A 23817-nucleotide genomic window follows, 5' to 3' on the forward strand; every position below is an offset into this window, starting at 1 on the left:
GGGGGCAACAGATGATAACATCACCTCTGGTTCTGCTGCATCTCCTGTGGTATGTATTTTCTGAGCAGGGGAAGTGCGCTGCCTTTGATTCCCTGCCTCGTCCGTGGTGTTTTTACATGCAACACCTCTGTAAATAGCTCTGCCATTTGAATCCTTTGACTGCCCTTCTTTCTTGGTCTGCCCTTGTCCTGGGAAAAGGTTGTAATGGGTACAAATTCCGTCACCTCTTCCCCATTCCACCTTTCTCCTGTTGACCATTTCCAGCTTGTTTCCACCCAGTAATCCTCAGAACACATCTGTTTCAGGCTCCTGACTGAACACACCACTGCTTTTGAACTGCTCCTACAACCACTCCTATTCTTACTGCTCAAGACTCTCATTTTGGCATTTGGTGATAAATCTTGACACCTGTATTTTAAATATTACATCACTTCGTTATACTGTATTTTGCTTTTTATGTGGCTCTGACCTTGAAATCTTAAGCTTGAAGACTACAAGGACTATAACCATTTTGGCATAGTCTCCCCTGCTGTCCCGCTGTCCAATAGATAAATGTAGAGCTGGATTTTTCTTGTCTGGGCTGCTTGCCCATTAAGTTCTCCTGTAGAGAAGCAGAGAGATGGAGGTAACTTTTCTTTCTGTCAGGGGTGATCAATAAAACTCATTTTATACTCACTCACAATCCTTTTCTTGTCCCTCCTCCTGCAGGTTCTCCTCGTCCCAAGATTCGCTGGTTCAAGAATGGCCTGGAGATACACCCCGAACAATCAGAGTTTTCTGTAGCGAGGGACGGAGCTCTTGTAATTAGCACAGCGTCTGCCAGCCACAGTGGGGACTTCAAGTGTGTGGCAACCAATGAGGCAGGCTCTGTGGAGAGAAAGACGAGGCTAAAAGTAAATGGTGAGAATTTAGTTATAGCTATTTAGTATTCCGGTAAACACATATATCATGCATAATGTTGACACAAAACTCTTTCTTTCTGTTTTAGTTCCCCCAGAAATCCAAGATGACGGCCAGCCACTAAACCTCACTGTCACCTTGAAGCAGCCTCTCACTCTGGGCTGTGATGCATTTGGGATCCCATCTCCAACAATCACCTGGAGTAAAGATGGTCATCATGTGAGTGTGTCATCCTGAACTCCCATTTACAGAAAATGTAAAAGCCAGGCTGCATGTTAATACTGTACACAGTTTCTAGGTGCTCTCTAGCTGCAACAATGCCACCAAGTGGCTAATATTTCAACAACAGTTAAAGATGAACTGAGCTGATTTCTGTGTGTCCAGGTGGACAGCCCTGGGGTGTATCTGCAGAATGGGAATAGGCTGCTCAGAATCTACAGAGTTCAGCCTGAACATTCAGGACAGTTTGCCTGCACGGCTCAAAACTCAGCTGGAGAAGCCCGGAGACAATATAACATAGTGGTGCAAGGTGAGCTCATAAAGCTGCTTTCATGCTGTTATTTAACTATTTTAAGAAGACTAAAGGAAAACACAGTTAAAAGGCAGATTTTTCTTGCCATCAGTGCACTCATACACCTCTGTCATCTGGATAATTTACAACTTTTTATTATGACTTTTCGTATTTCAAATAATTTCATGTATATTTCATGTTTTTACCAGCTCCACCAGTGATCTCGGGAGCATCCCGACTGCAGGAGTTAACTGTGGTTCTCGGCCAGGAGGTGGAGTTTCAGTGTCGAGTTAGCGGTCGACCAGCGCCCCGAGTGGAATGGAGCCGAGATGGAGAGTGAGTGAGAATCTCTTATCTCTTCACAGCTTATTGATGTGACATTCAGCGGTGCACACAGGATGCAGTACACACTGTATCGATTTGATCATCCATTCCTTCCTCTCTTCAGGGTTCTGTCCCGTGACGGAGACCCTCATGTGGAGTTTCTGGAAGATGGCCAGGTGCTGAAGGTGAAATCAGTCAGACTGAGGGACCAGGGCCTTTACCAGTGTCTGGCCAGTAACAACGCAGGAACTCAGATGCGCCAGTTCAGATTCACAGTGCAAGGTCTCTACTCATGTCCTTGGAAGACACGTGCTGTACACTGCCAAACACAATGGCCTGCTTAATTTATTTTAGACATGAAAAGAAAAGAAAAACATCATATAAATGGTACTGGATATTAAATTGATTTTCTTTCCTAAAGTGCTGCAGTAGCACATAAAATTTAATTCATGTACACTACCGTTTAAAAGTTTGGAGTCACTTAGAAATGTCATTTTTGAAAGGAAAGCAGTTTTTTTCAATGAAAATGACATTAATCTGAAATACAGTCTAGACATTGTTAATGTGGTAAATGGCTATTCTAGCTGGAATTATTTAATGGAATATCTCCATAGGGGTACAGAGGAACATTTCCAGCAACCATCACTCCTGTGTTCTAATGCTACATTGTGTTAGCTAATAGTGTTGAAAGGCTAATTGATGATTAGAAAACTGTTGTGAAATCATGTTAGTACATGAATAAAAGTGTGAGTTTTCATGAAAAACATGAAACCCCAAACTTTTGAACAGTAGTGTATATGTCTGACCTCTACTGCAAAATGATTTGACTTACAACACACTGCCCGGTCTTAGAGCATGCACTAAACAATCTTTATAAGGAGCATGTGCTGTAATATCTCAGAGTACTGCACACTGCATTTCTCTTTTGGAGGTTGTCCTGCACAAAACAGATCAATCCCCAGCGGAACTTTTAACTTTGTGCTATAAATCTCCCTGGTTGTTAAACAGTAATATATTGTCTGTCTTTCTCCAGCACCCCCCATTATTAAGGGACCAAGTGAGACCTCAGAGGTGTCGGTGGTTCTGGGTTTCCCCACAGTCCTCCCCTGTGATGTTGAGGGCTCACCTACACCCACTATAACCTGGCTGAAGGACAACCAGCCCATCGTGTCCACTCCCCAGCTGACATACACCCGCGGTGGGCAGGCTCTGCGACTGGGCTCAGCGCAGGGAGACAGCACTGGCCTCTACACCTGCAGGGCCACAAATCCAGCCGGCACCGCCACCAAGCAATACTCTCTCAGTGTTCTGGGTAAGTCTAGTCTCCACCACTCACAAGTTGAAGCATATAAGACACAGTTTTTAAACGTTATTTTCTGCTTCTCATCAGTCCCCCCACAGATAGAAGGGGACTCTACATCCTTAACCTTTGGTGGTCAGGAAGAGAAAGTACGGATCAATGGGAGCTTGACTCTGTCCTGCCTGGCCAAAGGTTTCCCTGAACCCAAAGTTAATTGGTTCAAAGATGGACAGGTTGGTGTGCTGTCCTTAAAAGCTGTTCATTTCTTAAAACAGCAAACTTCCAAGGTGATTTTAATGGGACAAGTTCTGACCTTTATCGGCCTCTACTGGCAGCCAGTATGAACTACAACAACCTTTAGAAGATGTGCTCGAGAGACCTCCACTCTCCAGAGTTTGTACGATAAGTAGGCAAGTTAATTATAGCAAAGACATAGAAGAATCCAGCGAAGAAACACAAAGTCATAAAATACAGGTTTTTTCCTTGATTCACAACAGTTTGATGCACAGCCTAATTTTTTGCTGCACTATGTGTGTAGGGCCTCTAATGGGGAGCAGCAGAAAGTAGGTTAACTTGAGTCATGTAAGATGATTTTTTTTCATATAATAATCTTTTGTTGGCTCAGCTGTACATTTAGTTTGTTAAACCTGCCACTGATACCTATACAAATCTTCAATCAGAGACAGGTATATCTCAGAGGACTCCTCCATCAAGCTAATAGGAGCACTTCTGTAACATTGCCAACCTTGTGGTATTCGAGGATCAAAATCGATGCAGCAGAATTTGAGATATGTTTTTTTTATTAGCTGCATTCTTTATTCAACAGAGAGCTGAGAGCAATATCTCAGAGGCTGTACTGTATCATCTGGTGTATTTTCTTTGTGCTTAGTTGCTGACTGGAAACGTCCATGCTGGCATTCAGGAGAGCAGCCATTTCCTCCACATAGAAAATGCCATGTTGTCCCATGAAGGGCAATACACCTGTGTGGTCACCAACTCTGCAGGGGAGGATAAGAGAGATTTTCATGTCACTATCCAAGGTGTGTTTAGTTAATTCTGTGCACCACAGCTGGGACAGACTTGATGTCTGACTCTTCTAACACGTGATAGAATTCATATTCTTGCCTTTGTCTTTTTGAGTTAATAGAAAGTGACTCAGTTCAAATGTGCTGTTGTTTGTGCCAGTCCCTCCAGTCTTCCAGCGTGTGACTAACAGAGAAGCAGCTTGGGGTTTGGGACACGAGGATGATGAGAACAATGAGGACATGGTCGAGAAGCGGGAGGTTGTCTTAGGCCATCCAATCAGCCTGTCCTGTGAGAGTAATGCCATTCCCCCGCCCAAGCTCAGCTGGTATAAGGACGGGCGGAAACTCACCTCTGCTGATGGAGTGTTGCTGCTTCCAGGTCAGAGGAAGGTCCTTCTTGTGGTTGTTATGTGCGAGTGGGACTTGATATTTATGGATAAAGCTGCTGTTGTATGTGCGTCCTTTCAGGTGGACAGGTGCTACAAATTGCACGAGTGCAGAAGGAAGATGCAGGAAAGTATACATGCCAAGCTGTTAATGAGGCAGGAGAGGACCGCATGCACTTTGAACTGGAGATCCTCGGTAAGCAGATAGATAGATATTTCATTTAGCTGTCTTTAAATTCTATAAACTTGGAAATGAATTTGAATGATTGCCCCTTCTTTAGTTCCTCCTGTAATCATCGGAGCAACACAGGAGTTTATGGAGGAAATGGGAGCGGTGGTCAACAGCACTGTGGTCTTACACTGTGATGCGACTGGACATCCAGCTCCAGTCATCTCCTGGCTGAGAGATGGGCAGCCGGTGCACACAGACTCACAGCACCACATCAGCAATGATGGAACACAACTCCAGGTTAGTCATTGCTGGCTTGCAGACTGTAAACACATCCTACTCGGACATTTGGTATAAAGGAATAACAACTGTGTCCTAACTTTCAGCTCCTCAGTGTCCAGGTTTCGGACATGGCTGGATATATGTGTGTCGCTGAGAACAAGGTCGGGACAGTTGAGAAGCTCTTCAGTCTGACGGTGCAAGGTAGCCCAAAGGCTTTACCACTTCCAGTATTGATTCAATCTCACATGTTTGAGGATTTTATTATTATAATACTATTTTTGTAATGTTCTTTTATGACTCATGTCTTGTCCACATATAACACAGCTCTGTTTTCATCTTTCAGTGCCTCCAAGAATAACTGGCTCTAAGGAGGAGGAGGTTAGTGTGACTGAGGGCCACATGGTCTCATTGCTGTGTGATGTCCAAGCGTACCCGCCTCCAGAGATCACCTGGACCAGAGACGGGCAGGTCCTCCACTTCAGCACCGGCATTCATATTCTGCCAGGTCAGCCCTCGGCCACCTGTAATACCCAGATAATTGTTAAATCAGGGGCATTTCCTTTGTCGGAATCTAATTCTGGCACTGATATCACATTTCACATCTGTCTTTGATCCATATATTACAGGCGGCCAGATGCTCCAGTTGCTCCGGGCGAGACTGGAAGACGCAGGACAATATGTGTGCACAGCCACCAACTCAGCAGGGCAGGATCAGAAGAGTATTCTGCTCAGTGTTTATGGTGAGCAAACACATGGTGACCCGTCTGTACAATTCAGCTATATATACAGATGATCAAATCTCAAAACATTGTCTAGGCAAAAAAAAAAATGTTTACCTCAAACCAGCTGTGACTGAGGACAGTTCAGGAGTGAATCATACCAATTCTAAATGAATTAAACTGTCCTCTGTGTATGTGGAAACCATCAGTCCTGCCCACCCTGAAGCCCCGGCATGAGGCTGAGTCCGACTCGGTGACCCCTCAGGTTGGATCCTCGGTCACTTTACGATGTGAAGCCCACGGTGTTCCTGAGCCTGAGGTCACATGGTACAAGAATGGGCTTCAACTGGCTGCAGGAAACGGCATGAAGATGGATCGTCACCAGCTGGAGATTATAGGGGTTCAGGTCAGGAAAAATGTTTTTACGTCATCCATGGTTATGGCAGCAAACAAAACATAAAAAAAGTCCTAGGCTTTAAGTAGCTTTCAACAGTGCTTCCAGTGTTTGAAAGCTAAAATAATAAATGTCTAAAATATACATATACATACAGAATATGTGACAAGATGCAGCCTCTTCTTTGACTGGGTATATTTTAGAACTATTCTAAGATGATTAGCAGGAAGAAATAGCTATTGCTGTGCTAAAAATGCAGCCTGGTTCACCACACTTTTCTTTTTGGTTCCTAGATGGCAGATGGTGGCACCTACACCTGCAAAGTGTCCAATGTGGCTGGACAGGTGGACAGGACATTCAGGCTGGCAGTTCATGGTAAAAAATACCTCTGCAGTGTTTGCAAATTAACATTACAGACAGCTATCTTCAGCAGAAAATGGTCAGCATTCTTGAAATAATCATACAAATATGTTCCCACAGTTCCACCTGTTCTGGATGGGCCTCTTCAGGAGTTCCTGAACTACACCCTGGGTTCTCACGTGGCCCTGTTGTGTGAGGCCACAGGGGTACCTGTTCCCAGCATCACTTGGCTCAAAGATGGAACCCCGATTGGTAAGTGGAAAGCAGTGACAGGGGAAATTGGACAAGTGTGGACTCGTCATGTGTGACAGCTGGAGTAAGTGGATGTGTTTGCTGTCCAGAGAGCAGTCTGCAGTGGCAGTGGTCCGTTCGAGGTAATAGGTTGGAGCTGGGGCCTCTCAGTCTGTCTCATGCTGGAAGGTACACCTGTGTGGCCAAGAACAACGAGGGACAAACACAGAAAGACTACACACTCACAGTGCAGGGTAAGGAGGTGTTTGATTATATATATATCATGTATCAGTAGAATGATTTTCAGGCGAGTTAAAGAATGATCTTTGCCGTACCCAGTATCACCCACCATCCTGGACTCTGACCACCCATCTGAAGTGAGTGCACCCATGGGAGAGGAGCTGACCCTGGAGTGCAGAGCAAATGGAATCCCCACGCCTCGCCTCAGCTGGCTGAAAGACGGAGTGACTTTAGAGGCATCAGACACCCGTCACATCGCGTAAGACATTCACAGTTAACACTGTATGAAATAATCCTAACAATGATCATTTCAAAGATAACTTAATTTGCACCTTTGGATACTGAAAGCAGCTCAGTTTGTTTTACACACAATGTAAGAATCAGTCAACATTGTTCCCTCAAGGTTTGCAAGATTCCAATATTAATCATCATCATAGAAGGTAATGCACATGATCGAGGGATGTGTACAGACAAATGGTTTAGAGTCTCTTGCCCAATTTAAGCCAGCGAAAATAAATGATTTTGTGTGTATCAGTGTGTGACTGTGAGAAAATCGTGGGATGATGATGATGAGAAAATGATACTGAGATCCAGAGGAGGGCTGGATAAAAAATAGATGCTGATTTATGGATGTGAAAGCATGTAGTGTATTTGTAACCCGACAGAGTGACCCCTGATGGCAGCACGCTGACATTACTGAGGCTGAGCCCCGAGCATTCTGGGACGTACACCTGCCTGGCTGTCAGTCCAGCTGGCCAGGAGAGCAAAATCTACACCCTCTTCGTGCTAGGTACGTTTGAACATTTCATTTGTTTGTCTGTATTAGAGTTCTGAGTGATATATTTACACTTGATCTGCTTTTTCACAGTTCCACCATCTATCTCTGGTGAGACCACCGTCCCCAGAGAAGTGCAGGTCACACAGGACAGCGTTGTCACACTGGAGTGTCAGGCAGCAGGAAACCCTCCACCTCAGATCAGCTGGATGAAGAACGGCCGTCCACTGCTCCTCTCTCCCCGCACACGCCTCCTCTCTGGTGACTCTGTGCTGAGGTCAGTTTATATAATTGCAGCTTATTTTGTAAAGAGGTCCCATGTTTATAGGTGAGGTAATTCCAAATGCTCTGTTTCTTTTTGAAAAAGGATTTCTCCTGTGCAGCTGTCTGATTCTGGTGTTTACACATGCGTGGCTCGCAGTCAAGCTGGCCTAGCCGAGCTCAGCTATGAAGTCCAAGTCCAAGGTATAATCATAACATACCACCTGCTTCTTTAGAGATTATACACAGCATTTGAATCTGAGGATATCACACAAGTGTGTATGTGTTCATGGTGTGCAGTGCCCCCTGGTGTGGATCATGTCGAACCAGTGGAGCCGGTGACAGTAGTCCAGGGGTCTTTGGTGACGTTAACCTGCGAAGCGCGTGGCGTTCCCCCTCCCACACTGACATGGATGAAAGACGGCCAGCCGCTGTCCCTTCACCGCAACCTGCTGCTGGATGGGCAGGAGACACGACTGCAGCTGCCTGACGTGGCTCCTACAGATGCCGGCCTCTACAGCTGCGTGGCCAGTAACCAGGCAGGAAGCAGCACAAAGAGCTTCAACCTCACCGTGCTTGGTAGTACAAAGACAATGTGTATATTTAATTTAAGCCACAGTAGAAGCTCAGTGAAACACTAAACCATAACATTCTGCTGTCTGTTTCAGAGCCTCCAAAGATTTCCAGCTCCAGCTCTCCAGAGGAGCTGACCATAGCAATAAACAGTCCTCTTGAGCTGGAGTGTTCCGCTGCGGGAGTCCCACCACCCACTGTCAGCTGGCTCAAGGATGGCCGCCCCTTGGAGGGAACTGAGATTGTTCAGCAGGATGGTCAGTTTGTCAGGATCAGCAAAGTTCAGGTGAATTACAGACTGAGGAAGCACATGCACGACTCAGAATGAGAATTAAAAGAAACTGACTGAGGAAAATGCAAGTTGCTCAGAGGTTTCAGTAAAAAAAAAAAAAAAGCATTTTACTGCATTCTTTCTTTTCATACATCTTAGCAGATTGTTGATATTTGTGGTGTGGTCTTTATATGGTTAAACTGGAAGTCTGAATTTTCACCAGCAACAATCCAGGTAAATACAGAACTGTTATGCAAGAGCCACTCCTGCTGATTAATGCTGTCTCTCTAAAGGTCGAGGATGCAGGTCTATACACCTGCTTGGCCAGCAGCCTAGCTGGAGAGGATGGAAAAAACCACTGGGTCCGAGTCCAAGGTAACACAAGCTGTTCTTGCGTATTTCTCAACATGAAAGAAATATATCACGTCCCCCTTCTCTCTTAACTTCCTCATCTCCTTGCACCTGTGACTCCATGAATACAGCTCTTTGTACATCGAGCAGCAAAAAAAAATCTGTGTTTTTTACAAAAGCAAAAACAGACCTGCACAGCATTTATATTGGGTGTGCTGCTATGCACGCAATATGACGTATATGCAGTGCAAAGGCATTTTCATGTGCTTTGATTGATAACACAGACCTCTGATTCATGATACACTGTTCAAGATCGTGTTTCACTTCACCATTTACTCTGTTTGTTCATGCTAGACCGACGATTCTGCTTCAGATGTAATTACTCACAGTGCTTTTAAGATCTGTGAAGCTGTGAGATTAATGCTCCGAGTAAAATTCCCACATTAATGTTGTTTAATGAAATACCCAGCTCACTGACTAATAAAACTGTGTGCGAATCTGGTGAGGCAAAACACACATTTTTATTGCACATCCTTCTCTTTGAATGTTTCGCTCTGTGTGGAAGGTTAAGCACATGTTTTTTTTAGTGCAAGCACATGATTTTTGTATCTGATCTACCCTCTGACTTTATCTCTTCCACATGACCTTGTCTTTACCAAGCTGTTCTTTGTTTAAAATGAGCACTTAAGGAAAATAAATTAATCTGGGTGCTAAATAAAGATTATAAAACTAATCTGCAGTTGTGTTTCAGTGCCACCAACGCTGCTTGGCTCCGGTGATGTGAGGACACTGACAGTGCCTGTTAATGGACACCTGACTTTGGAGTGTCTGGCTGACAGTGACCCCCCTCCTGATATCGAGTGGTACAAGGACGAGGCCAAACTGCAGGTATAGACTGGCAAAAAATGCCACTGAACTAAAAAGCATCTCCTCTGACTCACACATTCTGTCTCTTTTCCTTCCTTCCTTCCTTCCTCCTGTTACATCAGCTGAGTGGTCGTATCCAGAGACTGGCAGGGGGTCAGTACCTGGAGATCCAGGAGGTCAGGCCTGAGGACAGCGGCCAGTACAGCTGTGTGGTCACCAACATGGCTGGAAGCACCAGTCTCTTCTTCACAGTGGAGATTCTCTGTAAGCATACCTGTCAATAATGACATTAGTCCAATACATTTTTTAAAGGACTTGTTTTTCATGAAGGGAACAACTTCCACACATGCACACACAACATGAAACAAATGTTGCCCTTTTTTGGTTCCCCTGTCCCTGATGATGGCATTTCCGCCAGACAAACAAACATAGAGCAATTAAACAGTATATTTGCAGATAAAAACAAGAAAAGCACTCAAAGAGCGCAGTACTTCACCAAGGCTGCTTAGTCATTGTATCATTCCGACGTATGAAATTTTGAAAAATTTGTGGCAGAAATCACGACACCATAGAATATAGCCATTTAATATAGATGTACCCACATACAGAATGACTTTGCACTGAGCACAGGCGTATGTATTGCATGTGTACGGGTACCAAATCGAAGACCTAAATATGTAGCGGGCGGCGGGAATTGATGGGACACGGAAACATCCCCGCAATTTAATCAACTGTTCCTTGTATCATTTCTGATGGATAAGTCCTGATAAGTCTGTAGGTGGATTTGTTGTAGGATCACAGTCATGTGATCGTCAACAGGCAGCTGACGTAGCAGTCACTTGTTGTCATAGTTACAGTGATGCCATGCCGCTATCGTGCAAAGATACAGACATATTTAACAAAACCATGAATCCAGACTACAAGCCACATCACTGCCAAAATCTAATGAATTAGTCCTTGTGTCATTTCTGACCTTCCCTGTAAATTTCGTCCAAATCTGTTAGTCCGTTTTTGATTAATGTTGCTAACAGACAAACAGATGGACAAACGTACGCCAATCGTCACATAACTCTGCGGTTCCTTGGTGGAGTAATAAAATAACAAGAAGAAGCTGAATGAAAACTATAAAATCCATACAAGTTCCAATTTATCTGCTCCCAGATTTGCAAAGAGTAAAATTGTTCACAGGCAGTGTTCAAGTTGACCACTTTACTGAGTAAAAAATGTTTTTTTTAACTGAATTTAGCACAAAATCTCCTTAACACAATGTCCATACAGTGATAGCAGTGACTCCTTCCACCTACATGGAATCGTTCTCTTAACTAGATGGAACAAAAGGTCATCATACTGGCCTGTGGCCCATTCAACCACACAGGCTTTGAGTTAATGCCAAAAGCAGCAGTGAGTCACTGATTTACAAAAAATGTGCAATTTTTAACACATCCAAAACACATGTTCTAGGGTTTCTGTTTGCCACATGTGGGATCTATATCTAAGTAATCTGAAACGTGAATCTACACTGGGCTACTGCATGTTTCAGGTAAACAGAGGATAAGTAATCTATGTAGTATTTTTTCCCAAAACTCGTGAAGTCTGTCCTTGTAGATCTTCTTCATGTTTATTTTGAAGTGCTTTAATGTTGTCAGACTGTATGTATTTAGGAACTCATAAATGATGCTTATGACCTGTTGTGCATCTGGTTTACATTTAAAGATGGAGTGTAAAGGGATGGAGAACGACATGAGGTGAAGAAGTCAGAGTTACAGGCAGTAAAGTTTCTGGGGTGTCGGAAATTTAATTTAACACCACCTTAAACTGTTGTCAGTATGGTACAATGACACGATTCATTTTGACCATATGCTTACAGCCTTAGGATTAATAGAGTAAACATACAATGCCCACATATAAATCCTTAGGTGTGAAATGACATCTAAACTGATGACATATTTTGACTGAGGGCAAAACAAGTGGTTTTGAGGTTTAGGCGGATGTGGGCTGTCTTTGGGGTCATTTGGTGTACAGTAGCACCATCAGGAGAAACGATCCAGTGGATGTTTTGTCTATAGTTACCCACATGAGGATGGTGACATCATGCCTTGGCCAGAAAAGTAATCCCTGGTATTAGTGGCTGAACTGTAGAATGGAGAGAATTCAAGAGCCGTACTTCATTTTTTATGACATCTGTTTTAAAATAGGTAGTTTTCTTCTTCCCAAGTAAAACAATAAATCTGATTGTTTAAAATATAAAATGTCTGAAAAAAATTGGAAGACACTGAAACAAATATAGAAGTTAATGAAATATATTTAACAGCATTTATCTTTCTGCTCAAGAAGAGAGGCAGCAAATCCCATTGCTCCATGTCATGCATGAATTCAGAAAGCAGGAGCTGATACTTAGCTTTGTGCTGTTCAGTGTGACTACTTGTGATCCAAATCCTGAAATACAAACATTTTTTGGAACTACTCTGTCAAAGAGTTGAAACAGAAAGTTCCCCTGTCCTCTCTCTAACTGGCATGAAGTCCTTTTCTTGAAGGCTGACTTTGTAGCTGGATAGCTGGACCACAATGTTTAAATAAATTCAGGAGTGTGGGGAGGCTCAGTAAAGGCACAGATATAAATAGCATGTCATCAGCTTAAAGGAAGGCAATAAAAAAAAAGAGATTCATTTCTTCTCATCAAACACCTTCTTGGAACCAAGTGAGACCACAGTCTCTGGTCTCTGCAGTGTCAAACAAAGACTATTACAACAAGCAGGCGTCTAAAATGAAAGAAACGGTTCTTTATAAGGCGGTTTGATCTGGTGAAATGATTAATGCTAGAATCTTTCTAATATTGCACAGTTGAATATGTGTTTCTGCATCTGCGTATCTCTGTTTATAAAAGTTGCACAATCAAAAGTTTTTTTTCTATGACAATAATCCCTTCATGTCTTAAAATGTCTTAAGATATTCTATGCTAAAACTAAGGGGCTGCATTGTTCTGTCACTTTACTTCTAGTACCGCCGAAAATAAAAGAGAGCGGTACAGTGGTGACTGTACACATCGGTCAGGATGCAGTTTTACCTTGTGAAGTAGAGGGTGACTCCTCACCTGTGGTCATGTGGAGGAAAGACGGCTTCCCCATATCTCCAGATAACAATAAGTATGTTGTAATGCATCTCACTGAAAGTCCTCTGTATTTCATACTTCAATCTATCATCCACAGACACCACTTCAAACTGTTGTATGTACAGTGTGCCCGTTTTAATTGTGTCTGTGTATCAGGTTCACCACGCTATCAGAGGGATCGCTGCGTATACATGGGGCTCAGTTGAATGATGCTGGTCGTTATTACTGCACCGTGTCCAACCAGGCCGGCTCAGATCACCGGGGAATGGATCTTCGTGTGTTTGGTAAATATAACATAGTAATTTTACTAAACTACCACTGCTTTCTGTCTAATTTTACAGCACAAAGATGTCACTTATGATGACCCATCTCTCCCCATTTTAGCATTATTTGTCATTCTTAAATGAACACTGCAGTCACTGTGGTCTATATGTCTGTTATGCTGAATCTGTTTTTGTTCTTATTAGTGGGTCCTTCAATCAGTCCCGGTCCATTCAATGTGACAGTAACAACAGGGATTAGAGCTGTGCTGAGCTGTGAGACTACAGGTATACCTCCACCGCAAGTATCCTGGAAGAGGAATGGTGCTCTGCTGGATATTAGCCAGCAGCCTGGAGCATACAGGTAAAGACAAAGCTGTGGCTGCACTCTCTTTGAATACACAATATGTATGGAATACGTCTCACACAGCCACAAAGGTTTAAAAGCTGATGCAGTTTTGCTTATCTGCCCAGGCTACTGTCCTCTGGGTCTCTGGTCCTTCTGTCCCCAGCCAATGAGGATGAAGGTTATTTTGAGTGTACTGCAGTCAATGATGTTGGAGAGGAGCGCAGGGTCATTGAGGTCATCCTGCAAGGTATTGATTTTGAGTTTTCTACAATAAGCAGACTGCAGAATTTTATTTCCGATGATTGAACTCATGAATTTGCCGTTTCCTCCTCTAGTCCCACCATCTATTGAAGATGATGTCACGGCTGTTAAAGCTGTGAAAATGTCTCCTGTGGTTTTGCCTTGTCACGTGCAAGGACGTCCTCAGCCCACTGTCACCTGGACGAAGGGCGGAGCCAAACTGGGCTCCAGGGGAGGAACGTATCGTGTCCTTCCTACTGGTAAGACAGCATATCTAAGGAACGCTGCTGGTTTTATGGCTCCTCATGGTCCACTGGAATAACAATGCCACAGGGGAAGGAATATATTCTTGCAAATGTGACATTACACGTGTACGTTTGTGCTCATTTTTTATACAGGAGTGTTGGAGATAACTGCTGCTGTGCCAAGTCATGCTGGAAGATACACATGCTCAGCACGAAACCCAGCTGGAGTGGCTCACAAACACATCTCCCTCACAGTGCAAGGTGAGCTCGACTGGACTTCCTGCAGATCACTGTTTCCACATTACACGACTGCTTCTGATAAAACATATAAAACCACGTGACAATGTGTTTGTTGTTCCATGCACGTAGAGCCACCAGAGATCAGGCCAATGGCAGAGGAAGTACAAGTGGTGCTGCATCATGGGACTGTTCTTCCTTGTGAGGTTCAAGGCCTCCCCAGGCCATCCATCACCTGGCAAAGAGAAGGAGTTCCAATAGCAGCTGGTAACTATAAATACAGGCACAACACTGTAATTGCATTAATTAATTTAATATTTAATTTCTATATGACGCATGCTGCAACTGACATCGTATAAGAGGTGCGATAAATAAGTTCTGAGACTGTACCTATAAAAAGAAGGGAGGAATTCATGGTGCACAACCACACGATTGTTCAAGGAATCAGTGAGCATGCTCCTGGTGCATTCCTGATCTGATGTGCCTTGTCTGGTTTTGAAAACTGTTGTTTCTTCTCTTGGTGTTAGCTGTAGAACCTCATACTCATTTGACTACTACAGGTCACAGGCTGGCAGTGCTCTCAAACGGAGCTCTGAAGTTCTCTCGTGTGACACTCGGTGATGCGGGAACCTACCAGTGCCTGGCCAAGAATGAAGCTGGTGTAGCTGTGGGAAGAAGCAAACTAGTCCTTCAAGGTAATGTGGACCTCTGATCTCACCACATGGAACAAAGCAGCAGTTTTTCCATGTTAGCAAAATAGTATCATTGGAAATTACTACTGATTCCTGAATTTGAATAAATGAATTAATATCTGCACACCTCATGCTTCTCCAGTCCCACCTGTGCTGAGTGTCCCTCGTGTTGAGTACACTGCTGTGTTAGGCCAGCCAGTCAGTCTGCAGTGTGTAGCTGATGGGCAGCCTCAGCCTGAAGTTACTTGGCACAAAGAGAGGAGGCCTGTGGTCGATGGTGCTCATATACGCATCTTTGCCAATGGAACTCTGGCAATTACCTCAACCCAGCGCAGTGACGCAGGCCTTTACACATGTACTGCCAAAAACCTTGCCGGCAGAGCCAGCCAAGATATGAGGCTGCTTATTCAAGGTGAGGAAAGTTGCTGTATGATTCCAACTCAGATTTTGTAAGAACTATGAAAGGTTCATGTAAATGATATTGTTGCCTTTCAGTTCCACCCATGATTCCTCCTGCGCAGACGGAATTGTCAGTCATTCAAGGATTTCAGGTGCTGCTGCCCTGTGCTGCTCAGGGTTCACCAGAACCCAGAGTATCATGGGAAAAGGATGGCATCATCGTGCCTAATCTTCCTGGCAAATTCACTGTCCTGCGATCAGGAGAGCTGATTATCGAGAGGGCTGAGGTTAGACCTTACATCATCTCAGTTCTTTACTGCATTATGAACTACATTTCTCTCTAGTTCAGGCCATAAGCTCAGTTCTAATTGTTTTCTTATCACAGCCAGGAGATGCTGGTGTGTTCACATGTGTAGCCACCAATGCAGCAGGTTCTGTGAGACAAGACGTCCACCTGTCCATCAACATGAGGCCTGCCTTCAAAGAGCTGCCAGGTGACATAACACTGAACAAAGGGCAAAGGCTGACCTTGTCCTGCCATGCTCAGGGAACACCTCCTCCCATCATCTCCTGGACCGTCAACAACAGTCCCTATGAAGGTGTTGTTTTCATTTTCCTCAGTGCAAGTGCTGCACAACACTGCCGCCACTTCTTTAGCGATTTATTCAATAACTTTTCTCATTTGTACAGCTTGGTATTGTGAAACCTAATCAGAGACACTGTTGTGAGTTAACACTGTAGTATTTTCTGCCTGTTACACACTGATTCATCTGACACTACTGATGAAAATGTTCCAGGTGCCACAGTAGATGAGGCAGGCAGGAGCTCCATCATCATTGAGAATGTGACTGTGAGTGATGCTGGGACCTACGTGTGCATAGCAGAAAACAGTGTGGGCTCCATCAGAGCACTCTCATTTGTCCGCATCAGAGGTGAGCTTTTTTTAAGGATTCCCGCTTATTTAATTCCCAACAGATAGTTACATCGCCTTTATTGATGTCATACTATATATATGTGTGTGTCTTCAGAGCCTCCAGTGTTGAAAGGTGAAGCCCACATGTCTCAGACTGTCGTCCAGGGAAGCTCTGCTATGCTCGACTGTCCAGTTCATGGAGACCCCAGCCCTGTACTCCGCTGGCTCCGAAATGGAAAACCCTTACTCCGGGTTCTCCGAATGCAAACACTCCACAATGGATCCTTGGTCATTTACAGCACCACTGTAAATATAAAGTTTACTTTGCCTCTCTGTTTTCTACATTTTACAACAGTGAGCATTCTTTAGATAAGGTTTGTTGAGCGCAGTCACTCCGGTTTGAACCATGAAGCCTCCAGGAGCAAACTACATCAGCAAATGTTTCATGTGTTGGAGAACAATGGAGCAGGATTCATCCTGCCCAGGCTTCATCTGCAGTCCCCTTGGGTTGAGAAACAGAGTGTGCCTGTCCTGCAGTGTCCTGCTTCCACCCAAATCAGATTCAGTTCAGTCAGAGAGGGTAACAGCATTAGCAACAGAGGGAAGAAACGAACAGATCGCTGTATGTTCCCAGACTCTGTCCCTCTTTCCTTAGCCTGTAACCTTGTTAAAGTCTCTAACTGCTGCTATAATTGCACAGCCTGCAGCTGAGACTTTCTCACAGACAGATGACTGTCCTCCCCACAGAGTGCTCTAATGTGAAATTTCCTCTCTCTGGCCCAATAATATCTATTATGACAAACAATTCAACAGAAAAAAGTCAGCTGCCCTATTGAAAATGTCAGCTTGTTTATGCTGTATTGTTAGCGCTCCTTCATCACAAAAACTGTATGTAGTTTAAAGACACTAAAGGCTTGTGATCCTATTAGGTAATTGTTCCTCGGAGTACCAATTAAGCCCAAATCTCCTCCTCTTCCTGCTTGATCTACAGGCAGCAGATGAAGGGGAGTATCAGTGTGTGGCAGAGAGTGAGGCTGGAACAGCTGAGAGGACCATTACTCTCAAAGTTCAGAGTAAGTTCTGTCCATATAATTACACACATTTTAATTTGTTATGAAATGAATAATAAAACAGGAACACATTGTACTTCTCTGACTACATTCCTTTCCTTTCTAAGAACCGTTTCAAAAGGCTTTCATAATGTTTCCCTTCACTTATTAATACATTTTACTTTCGTTTGTAGTAGGTGCTTATTTTCAAGGTCTTTTGGAGGTTTTCATGGCTGTACCAACACAATTCCTCAAATGAATGCCCACTCTTTAGCCCTTCTTTTCCTCTTCCTCTCTGTATTAGTCAATGGAGGTTACTCTAACTGGGAGGAGTGGGGTCCATGTAGCAGCACCTGTGGCCAAGGCTTCCAAGAAAGGATCAGACTATGCAACAACCCAGAACCTGCCAACGGTGGCCGATCATGCAGTGGCCCCAGCATCGATTCTAGGAAATGTCAGACTGGTTTGTGTCCAGGTATGACTGATTGCTTTTTTTTCTAGTATGTAAAGGAATTTGATGTTGGATATTTATGTTACAACGCTGGTTATTCTGAGTTAGTGCTACCTACGAATATTATGTGTCTCTGCTGTGGTTGGTGGTAAAAGGTGAGGTCCCACGGAAGACCAGAGGCAGCTTGATAGGAATGGTGAATGAGAGAGAGTTTGGTGTGTCCTTCCTGGAGGCCAACATCACGGATGACAAAGAGGAGGGGAGCAGTGTTTTGCAGGCACGCTTGGACAACATCCCTCCCACTGTGGGTGAGTGACTGCACATAACATATGGTGTGTCTGTAGCAGCAAGTTATACTTGGTTTACTCACCTTTTTAAACTTGTACAGTGTTGGTCTGGTGAGCTTTTACAGACAGGCAGGATAGACAGGAGTACATGCAGCCAATCTCAAAAAAATAAAGGTGTATTTAAACTGAAAAAAGCATGATGATATGTAGTTAACTCAATATTTATTCACAACTTCACTATAGAAATGATAGATGTGAATTCAGAGCAGTAGATTTTGTTCTGTTTGAAGTGAAAAGAGGATAGTTTTGGCATTACATTCTGCTCCCTAACTCTGTGGTTCTGGAAGAGGCAAAGATGCTGATGCTGTTTCCTTGTAGGTCCGTTGCTGCGAGTGCTGGTGTCTGTGTTCGCTCCCATCTACTGGACCACTGTGCTGCAGAACGGAGCAGCCAGAAACGGCTACTCCTTCACTCAGGGCCACTTCAGACAAGAGTCTCAGCTGGAGTTTGAGACGGGTGAGTTTTGCACTACATTGCTTTTTTCGCATGTCTGACTGTCAGTTACAAGTGTTTGCCAATTAATATTTCATCCCTCTGATTTATTTAGGGTAGTAAATATTTAAAGATACTCTTTGGGAGCTTGTGAGTTGCTTCACTGCCTGCGAAAAGATGGAAAGTACAGATATAACACTTTTTATTTCAAGTGTAATTTTGTGTAAACTGGTGTGTGTGACAGTCGTGAAAACAAGCACCAACAACCTAACAAGACAGAATTTTGAGCCTCATTTTCTTTTGAGTGCTCTTTCATAAAACAGCCAGCAGGTGGCACCGCTCACTACCTGTAACAGATAAATTTGCACATGAAGGCTGTTCCTTCTGAACAGTTTCAGTGTACTCCCCTGCAGTTCCACATGATTTTACAGTTTTTTTTAATCTCTTCTAACAGGGGAGGTCCTTCGTTTGACCCATGTTGCCAGAGGTGTGGATTCTGAGGGAGTTTTACTAATTGACATCGTAATTAATGGATTTGTTCCTCCTTCATTATCATCATCATCTCATCTCAGCCTACAGGTGTGTTCACTGCTGCCTTTACAATGTGTATTTAAAAGTCTCAAACGTACCTTCACCTTAAGATATATCACTCTAGAGATTTTAACGCAGTCTGACCTGCTTTGCTTCCGTCCCACAGGAGTTCGATGAGTCATATCTGCAGACAGGCCAAGGGCAGCTGTACTCGTGGTCATCACAGACCCACCAGAGAGGAGGAAACCCACTGGTGCTGCGCTGTAATCACACCATTATTTACGAGGGCCAGGAGGAGCGCCAGGGCCCTCTGCTCCAGCTGCTCAAGGTCTCAGGGATGAACAGCATCTACAACATGTTCACTCTCACTTTGGACTTCCACATCACTGCCAACCTTATCATACCAGGTGTGGGCAAAAAAAAAAACATCACAACGATTCAAAACTTCACCATGACAAGGTAATACTGGATCTGAATGTCACAACAACTAACAGTGCCTGGACTCTTTGTTTGCAGATGGTTATGAAGACACATGCCCTAAAGGTTTCAGTCTTGACACAGTCTCCTACTGTGCTGGTATGCTGTTTTCCTTTTTTATGCCCCATTTATCCTATTTTATACTTATTTGAACATGTGTCACTGAAGCGGTTTTATAACCTGACTTAAGCGTGTTCCTTTTAGATGAAGATGAGTGTGCACTCCAGACTCCCTGCTCTCATTCATGTAACAACATCATGGGTGGCTTCACCTGTTCCTGCCCCTCTGGCTTCACTATTTCTACGGAGACGAACACGTGCCAAGGTGAGGCTGATAATAACCTGATGGAGGTTTTGTGATCTTTTGTGCCACAAATACAGTAGTTACATCCTCGTTAAGTAAAAGAAAAATCAGCTGTTTAAGCCCTCATCTTTCTAGTTCTGTTTTCACTTGCAGATATTGATGAGTGTTCCCAAGCCTCACACATGTGCCACTACAACCAGCAGTGTGTGAACACAGTGGGAACATATCGCTGTCAGGCCAAATGTGGACCAGGATTTAAGCCCAGCATCACAGGAACCAGTTGTGAAGGTAAATCTTCACCATATGGAGGCATAAACAGCAAATCTCCCATAATAATCCTGTAATATTATATTTGCACCTCAAATCTGTTACCCTACACTTTTATATATATATATATATATATATATATATATATATATATATATATATATATATATGTACTGATGAAGCCAATGCGTTCAATTTGTGTTTCAGATGTGGATGAGTGCCAGGAGTCTGCCATCTCCCCATGCCAGCATCAGTGTGTCAATATTCTGGGTTCCTACCGCTGTATCTGTCACCCTGGATACCAGCTGTCAGGACATCGCTGCGTTGGTCAGTCAGCTAACTATTTGGAATTTCACAGATTTTAAAAAAAAAAACATATTAAGTCCAGGGAAATTCAAAACCCAATCTTGTTTTATTTCAAATAAAACCTTGCTGCAGTGGATTTAAAAAGTTACTTACTATAAAAAACCCAGACTAACAAATGTCTATCTTCAAATTTTTTTTTTAACTTTTTGAGCCAGTGGATGATTGTTTATCAGTAACAGCTCTGTTACGATGGTTGCACTTCTACAGACATCAATGAGTGCATGAGGAATGTGTGCCCGGCTCACCAGCAGTGCCGTAACACAGAGGGAGGATACCAGTGTTTCGACAGTTGTCCAGCTGGAATGACTAAAACAGACGATGGAGCCTGCACAGGTTAGTGGCTGTCGTGTTTCTAAACAGTTTTTATTTAGACTCTGATAAATTCAGCAACTTACGTAGTTCATTTAGTTCACACAGCATCGACTCATTTACGCCTTGTGGTTATTTTAATTATTTATTTATTTATTTATTTATTAATGCGAAAATACAACCCAAAAAACAAATTAAAAAAACAGACAACAGACCAAATATGATCTTGATACTGATCTGATTTGTGAGACCAGTAGGTTGCTAACTTCTATATGTTGCACTTGATAGCTTGCAGCTAATATGCTGGAGTGATGGAGCCGCCTTATTTAATATAATGAATAATAGTTTGAATGTTCAGGCTCTCATTCAGTGTTGCACGGGCAACGGGAAGCAATATAAAAGCCACCAAATGGTTACAGTAGTATCAAAGTTTAATGTGATTACTGAGGGCAGGGGATGCCATGTAAAAAAAAAACGAAATTCAAAAATATTAGGACTTCTAGCTTGAAATATTAAACTTACTTACCTGTTCTTATATTTACAACTGAAGAACTAAAAGTTTAAATGGACCTTACCTTCACTCACTAACCAAGCAACATTACAGGCAAGAACAACATCTCTAGACATGATTTCAAAACATTTACTTAAACTGTAGTTTTACTAGATATCCTTCTAACAAAACCCCTCATCCTGGCCCAGCCTCCTGTGAAGAAGAACTGTCCCAAAAGTGTCATAAAATAATTCACAGGTCTGGAATGAGCAAGGCTTCAGAAACATGAAGCAACTGAGATGCTTACACCAAATCACAGCCACTCAGAGCTACAGTTTTTATGAGCTTTAAAGCAGGTAACATGACGACAGGCAGCTTAACTGGAGCTCAGTGCTGGAGTACCGGTCCAATTAGCAAAGGCAAGAGGCAGAACGAAGGGAAGCAGTTAAAGCGACAGGCTGAGGAGTGTCCAAGTGCCGGCACCAATCCAGGAGAAGGTTAATCACAGAAAGAGTTAAAAGATACACAACAGCTCAAGGCCCTTTATGTTTTGAAAAATGAAATTTGCTGAATTAACTATTACCAGTTCTTTATTTTATTGTGAACTGCTGGATATACTGACAGTTATCTCTGGATTATTACAACACTGAAGGAATCTTTAAACAACTGATGGATTCTAAGGCCAGTTGTGAGGGCTGCTATTACTGTATCAGTACACACATGTTTAGAATTAAATTGTACTTAGAGGACACTGCAATAAATTATTGAGGAAGGAATAGGAACCCTAGAACTTCCCTGAAAGTCCTCCAGTTTTTAAGATTTCTTTAGAACAAAAGTAATCCAGAGAGAGCTGCCAGTACACTCACTGGTACACAGCAAAAATGAGCTGTTAACGTTGGTATACTTCATTGTTCAAAATGTAGACAAATATAAAACTCACTGTTTCCATGGCAACATTATACTTCCACTTTCTTGTACAAGTCCATATCTGTTCTCTCAAATGAAAACTTGTACTGATTTTATTCCCTGCATTAAATCAAGCAAAGCCATCAAACCAGCACAACTGCTACTAACGTATCAAGTGCAGCACATGAAGGAATCAGTAACACAAATCAGACAGAATATCAAAATCTAATTCAGTCCATGATTTGTTTTTTATTTCCTTTGCCAAAATGTGCATAAAACAACCAGTTACTTGTTTTTTGTGGGGGAACAAAGTACCATTGTTTCTTTATTTTCCAATTATCACTTGAATATATAAAGAATAAACGAATGATAAATGAATGAATGGTAATTATACCATTTTTTTTTTGAATTTGTCATTAGAAGATGTGGTCCAAATGTAACATTTTATATAAAATGCTATTGTCAACTGTTTATTTTTCAGATATTGATGAGTGCCAGGATGGAAGTCATATGTGTCGCTACACTCAGATTTGTCAGAACACAATCGGAGGTTATGGCTGTATATGTCCCAGAGGTTACCGATCACAGGGAGTAGGGCTCCCGTGTTTGGGTAGGACAACACTTTTGCGTGTTCGATAAACACTTCAACACCTCCATAATAAAGGACTAACCTGAGTCTTGTTTCACATTTCAGACATTGATGAATGTCTGCAGACGCCAAATCCTTGTGCCTACCAGTGCCGCAATGTGCCCGGCAGCTTCAGGTGCCTCTGCCCTCCTGGTACTGTCGTGCTTGGGGATGGACGCTCCTGTGCAGGGCTGGAGAGAGGCCAGACCTTCACTAATGGTACCAGAGTCAGAGCAAGACTCCGCCCACAGCTGGTGTCATCCCTCGGCAGGCCAATCCTGTCCCGTTCTCATGGAGTATCTCGCATTACCAGACAGAGCTGTCCTGTGGGGTACACCAACAGAGATGGCTCATGTGTTGGTAAGTTTAAATCAAAACTACTTTACAAGTGGATTCAAAATGAATGACTGAAGTCTATATTATATTAGTTTGTCAGACTCTTGAATCTTACTTCTTTGCATTATTTTCTGTGCAGACGTGGATGAGTGCTTGGTCAGGAAGCCCTGCCAACATGAGTGTCGGAATACCATTGGCAGCTTCCAGTGCCTGTGTCCCTCAGGATACAAGCTCCTACCCAACGGCAGAAGCTGTAAAGGTAAGTGTCTCCTTAAACTGTTTTTAACAAAACTTTCACCATCACTGACATTTTTACAGCTGTTCTTCTCCCTTTTCTCTACCATTAGACATTGATGAGTGTATAGAACAAGGCATCCAGTGTGGACACAATCAGATGTGTTTTAATACCCGGGGGGGATACCAATGTCTGGACACACCCTGCCCTGCATCCTACCAGAGTGGAGGAAGCCCTGGGTAAATAGCCAACAATAAACAATAAGTTTTCATACGTAGGCAGTCAGTGTAGCTGCAAGATATTTTTA

The 23817-nt window shown here is 43.2% G+C and overlaps 1 protein-coding gene across 1 annotated transcript in view; it reads left to right on the top strand.

The window, feature by feature from the left end:
• Window positions 1-23817, top strand: part of hmcn2 (hemicentin 2) — a 50776-nt gene that overhangs the window by 25362 nt on the left and 1597 nt on the right. The window contains exons 26-80 of the mRNA XM_023293878.3: window positions 709-900; window positions 989-1119; window positions 1285-1429; window positions 1621-1747; window positions 1860-2017; window positions 2769-3047; window positions 3126-3268; window positions 3925-4075; window positions 4221-4439; window positions 4529-4642; window positions 4728-4915; window positions 5002-5098; window positions 5241-5402; window positions 5524-5637; window positions 5826-6022; window positions 6304-6385; window positions 6491-6622; window positions 6712-6855; window positions 6941-7100; window positions 7507-7631; window positions 7710-7893; window positions 7984-8081; window positions 8178-8456; window positions 8546-8736; window positions 9015-9096; window positions 9824-9960; window positions 10062-10203; window positions 12938-13082; window positions 13205-13332; window positions 13516-13672; window positions 13783-13904; window positions 13993-14157; window positions 14296-14403; window positions 14512-14646; window positions 14940-15074; window positions 15214-15483; window positions 15567-15757; window positions 15856-16069; window positions 16268-16402; window positions 16499-16689; window positions 17375-17456; window positions 17737-17907; window positions 18039-18191; window positions 18549-18686; window positions 19117-19241; window positions 19360-19600; window positions 19710-19769; window positions 19875-19994; window positions 20127-20261; window positions 20448-20567; window positions 20814-20939; window positions 22793-22921; window positions 23006-23299; window positions 23415-23534; window positions 23623-23749. Of these exons, the coding sequence (XP_023149646.2) occupies window positions 709-900; window positions 989-1119; window positions 1285-1429; window positions 1621-1747; window positions 1860-2017; window positions 2769-3047; window positions 3126-3268; window positions 3925-4075; window positions 4221-4439; window positions 4529-4642; window positions 4728-4915; window positions 5002-5098; window positions 5241-5402; window positions 5524-5637; window positions 5826-6022; window positions 6304-6385; window positions 6491-6622; window positions 6712-6855; window positions 6941-7100; window positions 7507-7631; window positions 7710-7893; window positions 7984-8081; window positions 8178-8456; window positions 8546-8736; window positions 9015-9096; window positions 9824-9960; window positions 10062-10203; window positions 12938-13082; window positions 13205-13332; window positions 13516-13672; window positions 13783-13904; window positions 13993-14157; window positions 14296-14403; window positions 14512-14646; window positions 14940-15074; window positions 15214-15483; window positions 15567-15757; window positions 15856-16069; window positions 16268-16402; window positions 16499-16689; window positions 17375-17456; window positions 17737-17907; window positions 18039-18191; window positions 18549-18686; window positions 19117-19241; window positions 19360-19600; window positions 19710-19769; window positions 19875-19994; window positions 20127-20261; window positions 20448-20567; window positions 20814-20939; window positions 22793-22921; window positions 23006-23299; window positions 23415-23534; window positions 23623-23749 (8410 nt within the window). The remainder of the gene's footprint in view (window positions 1-708; window positions 901-988; window positions 1120-1284; window positions 1430-1620; window positions 1748-1859; window positions 2018-2768; window positions 3048-3125; window positions 3269-3924; window positions 4076-4220; window positions 4440-4528; window positions 4643-4727; window positions 4916-5001; window positions 5099-5240; window positions 5403-5523; window positions 5638-5825; window positions 6023-6303; window positions 6386-6490; window positions 6623-6711; window positions 6856-6940; window positions 7101-7506; window positions 7632-7709; window positions 7894-7983; window positions 8082-8177; window positions 8457-8545; window positions 8737-9014; window positions 9097-9823; window positions 9961-10061; window positions 10204-12937; window positions 13083-13204; window positions 13333-13515; window positions 13673-13782; window positions 13905-13992; window positions 14158-14295; window positions 14404-14511; window positions 14647-14939; window positions 15075-15213; window positions 15484-15566; window positions 15758-15855; window positions 16070-16267; window positions 16403-16498; window positions 16690-17374; window positions 17457-17736; window positions 17908-18038; window positions 18192-18548; window positions 18687-19116; window positions 19242-19359; window positions 19601-19709; window positions 19770-19874; window positions 19995-20126; window positions 20262-20447; window positions 20568-20813; window positions 20940-22792; window positions 22922-23005; window positions 23300-23414; window positions 23535-23622; window positions 23750-23817) is intronic.

The sequence above is a fragment of the Amphiprion ocellaris genome, chromosome 6, assembly GCF_022539595.1.
Source record: "Amphiprion ocellaris isolate individual 3 ecotype Okinawa chromosome 6, ASM2253959v1, whole genome shotgun sequence".
Lineage (NCBI taxonomy): Eukaryota > Metazoa > Chordata > Actinopteri > Pomacentridae > Amphiprion > Amphiprion ocellaris.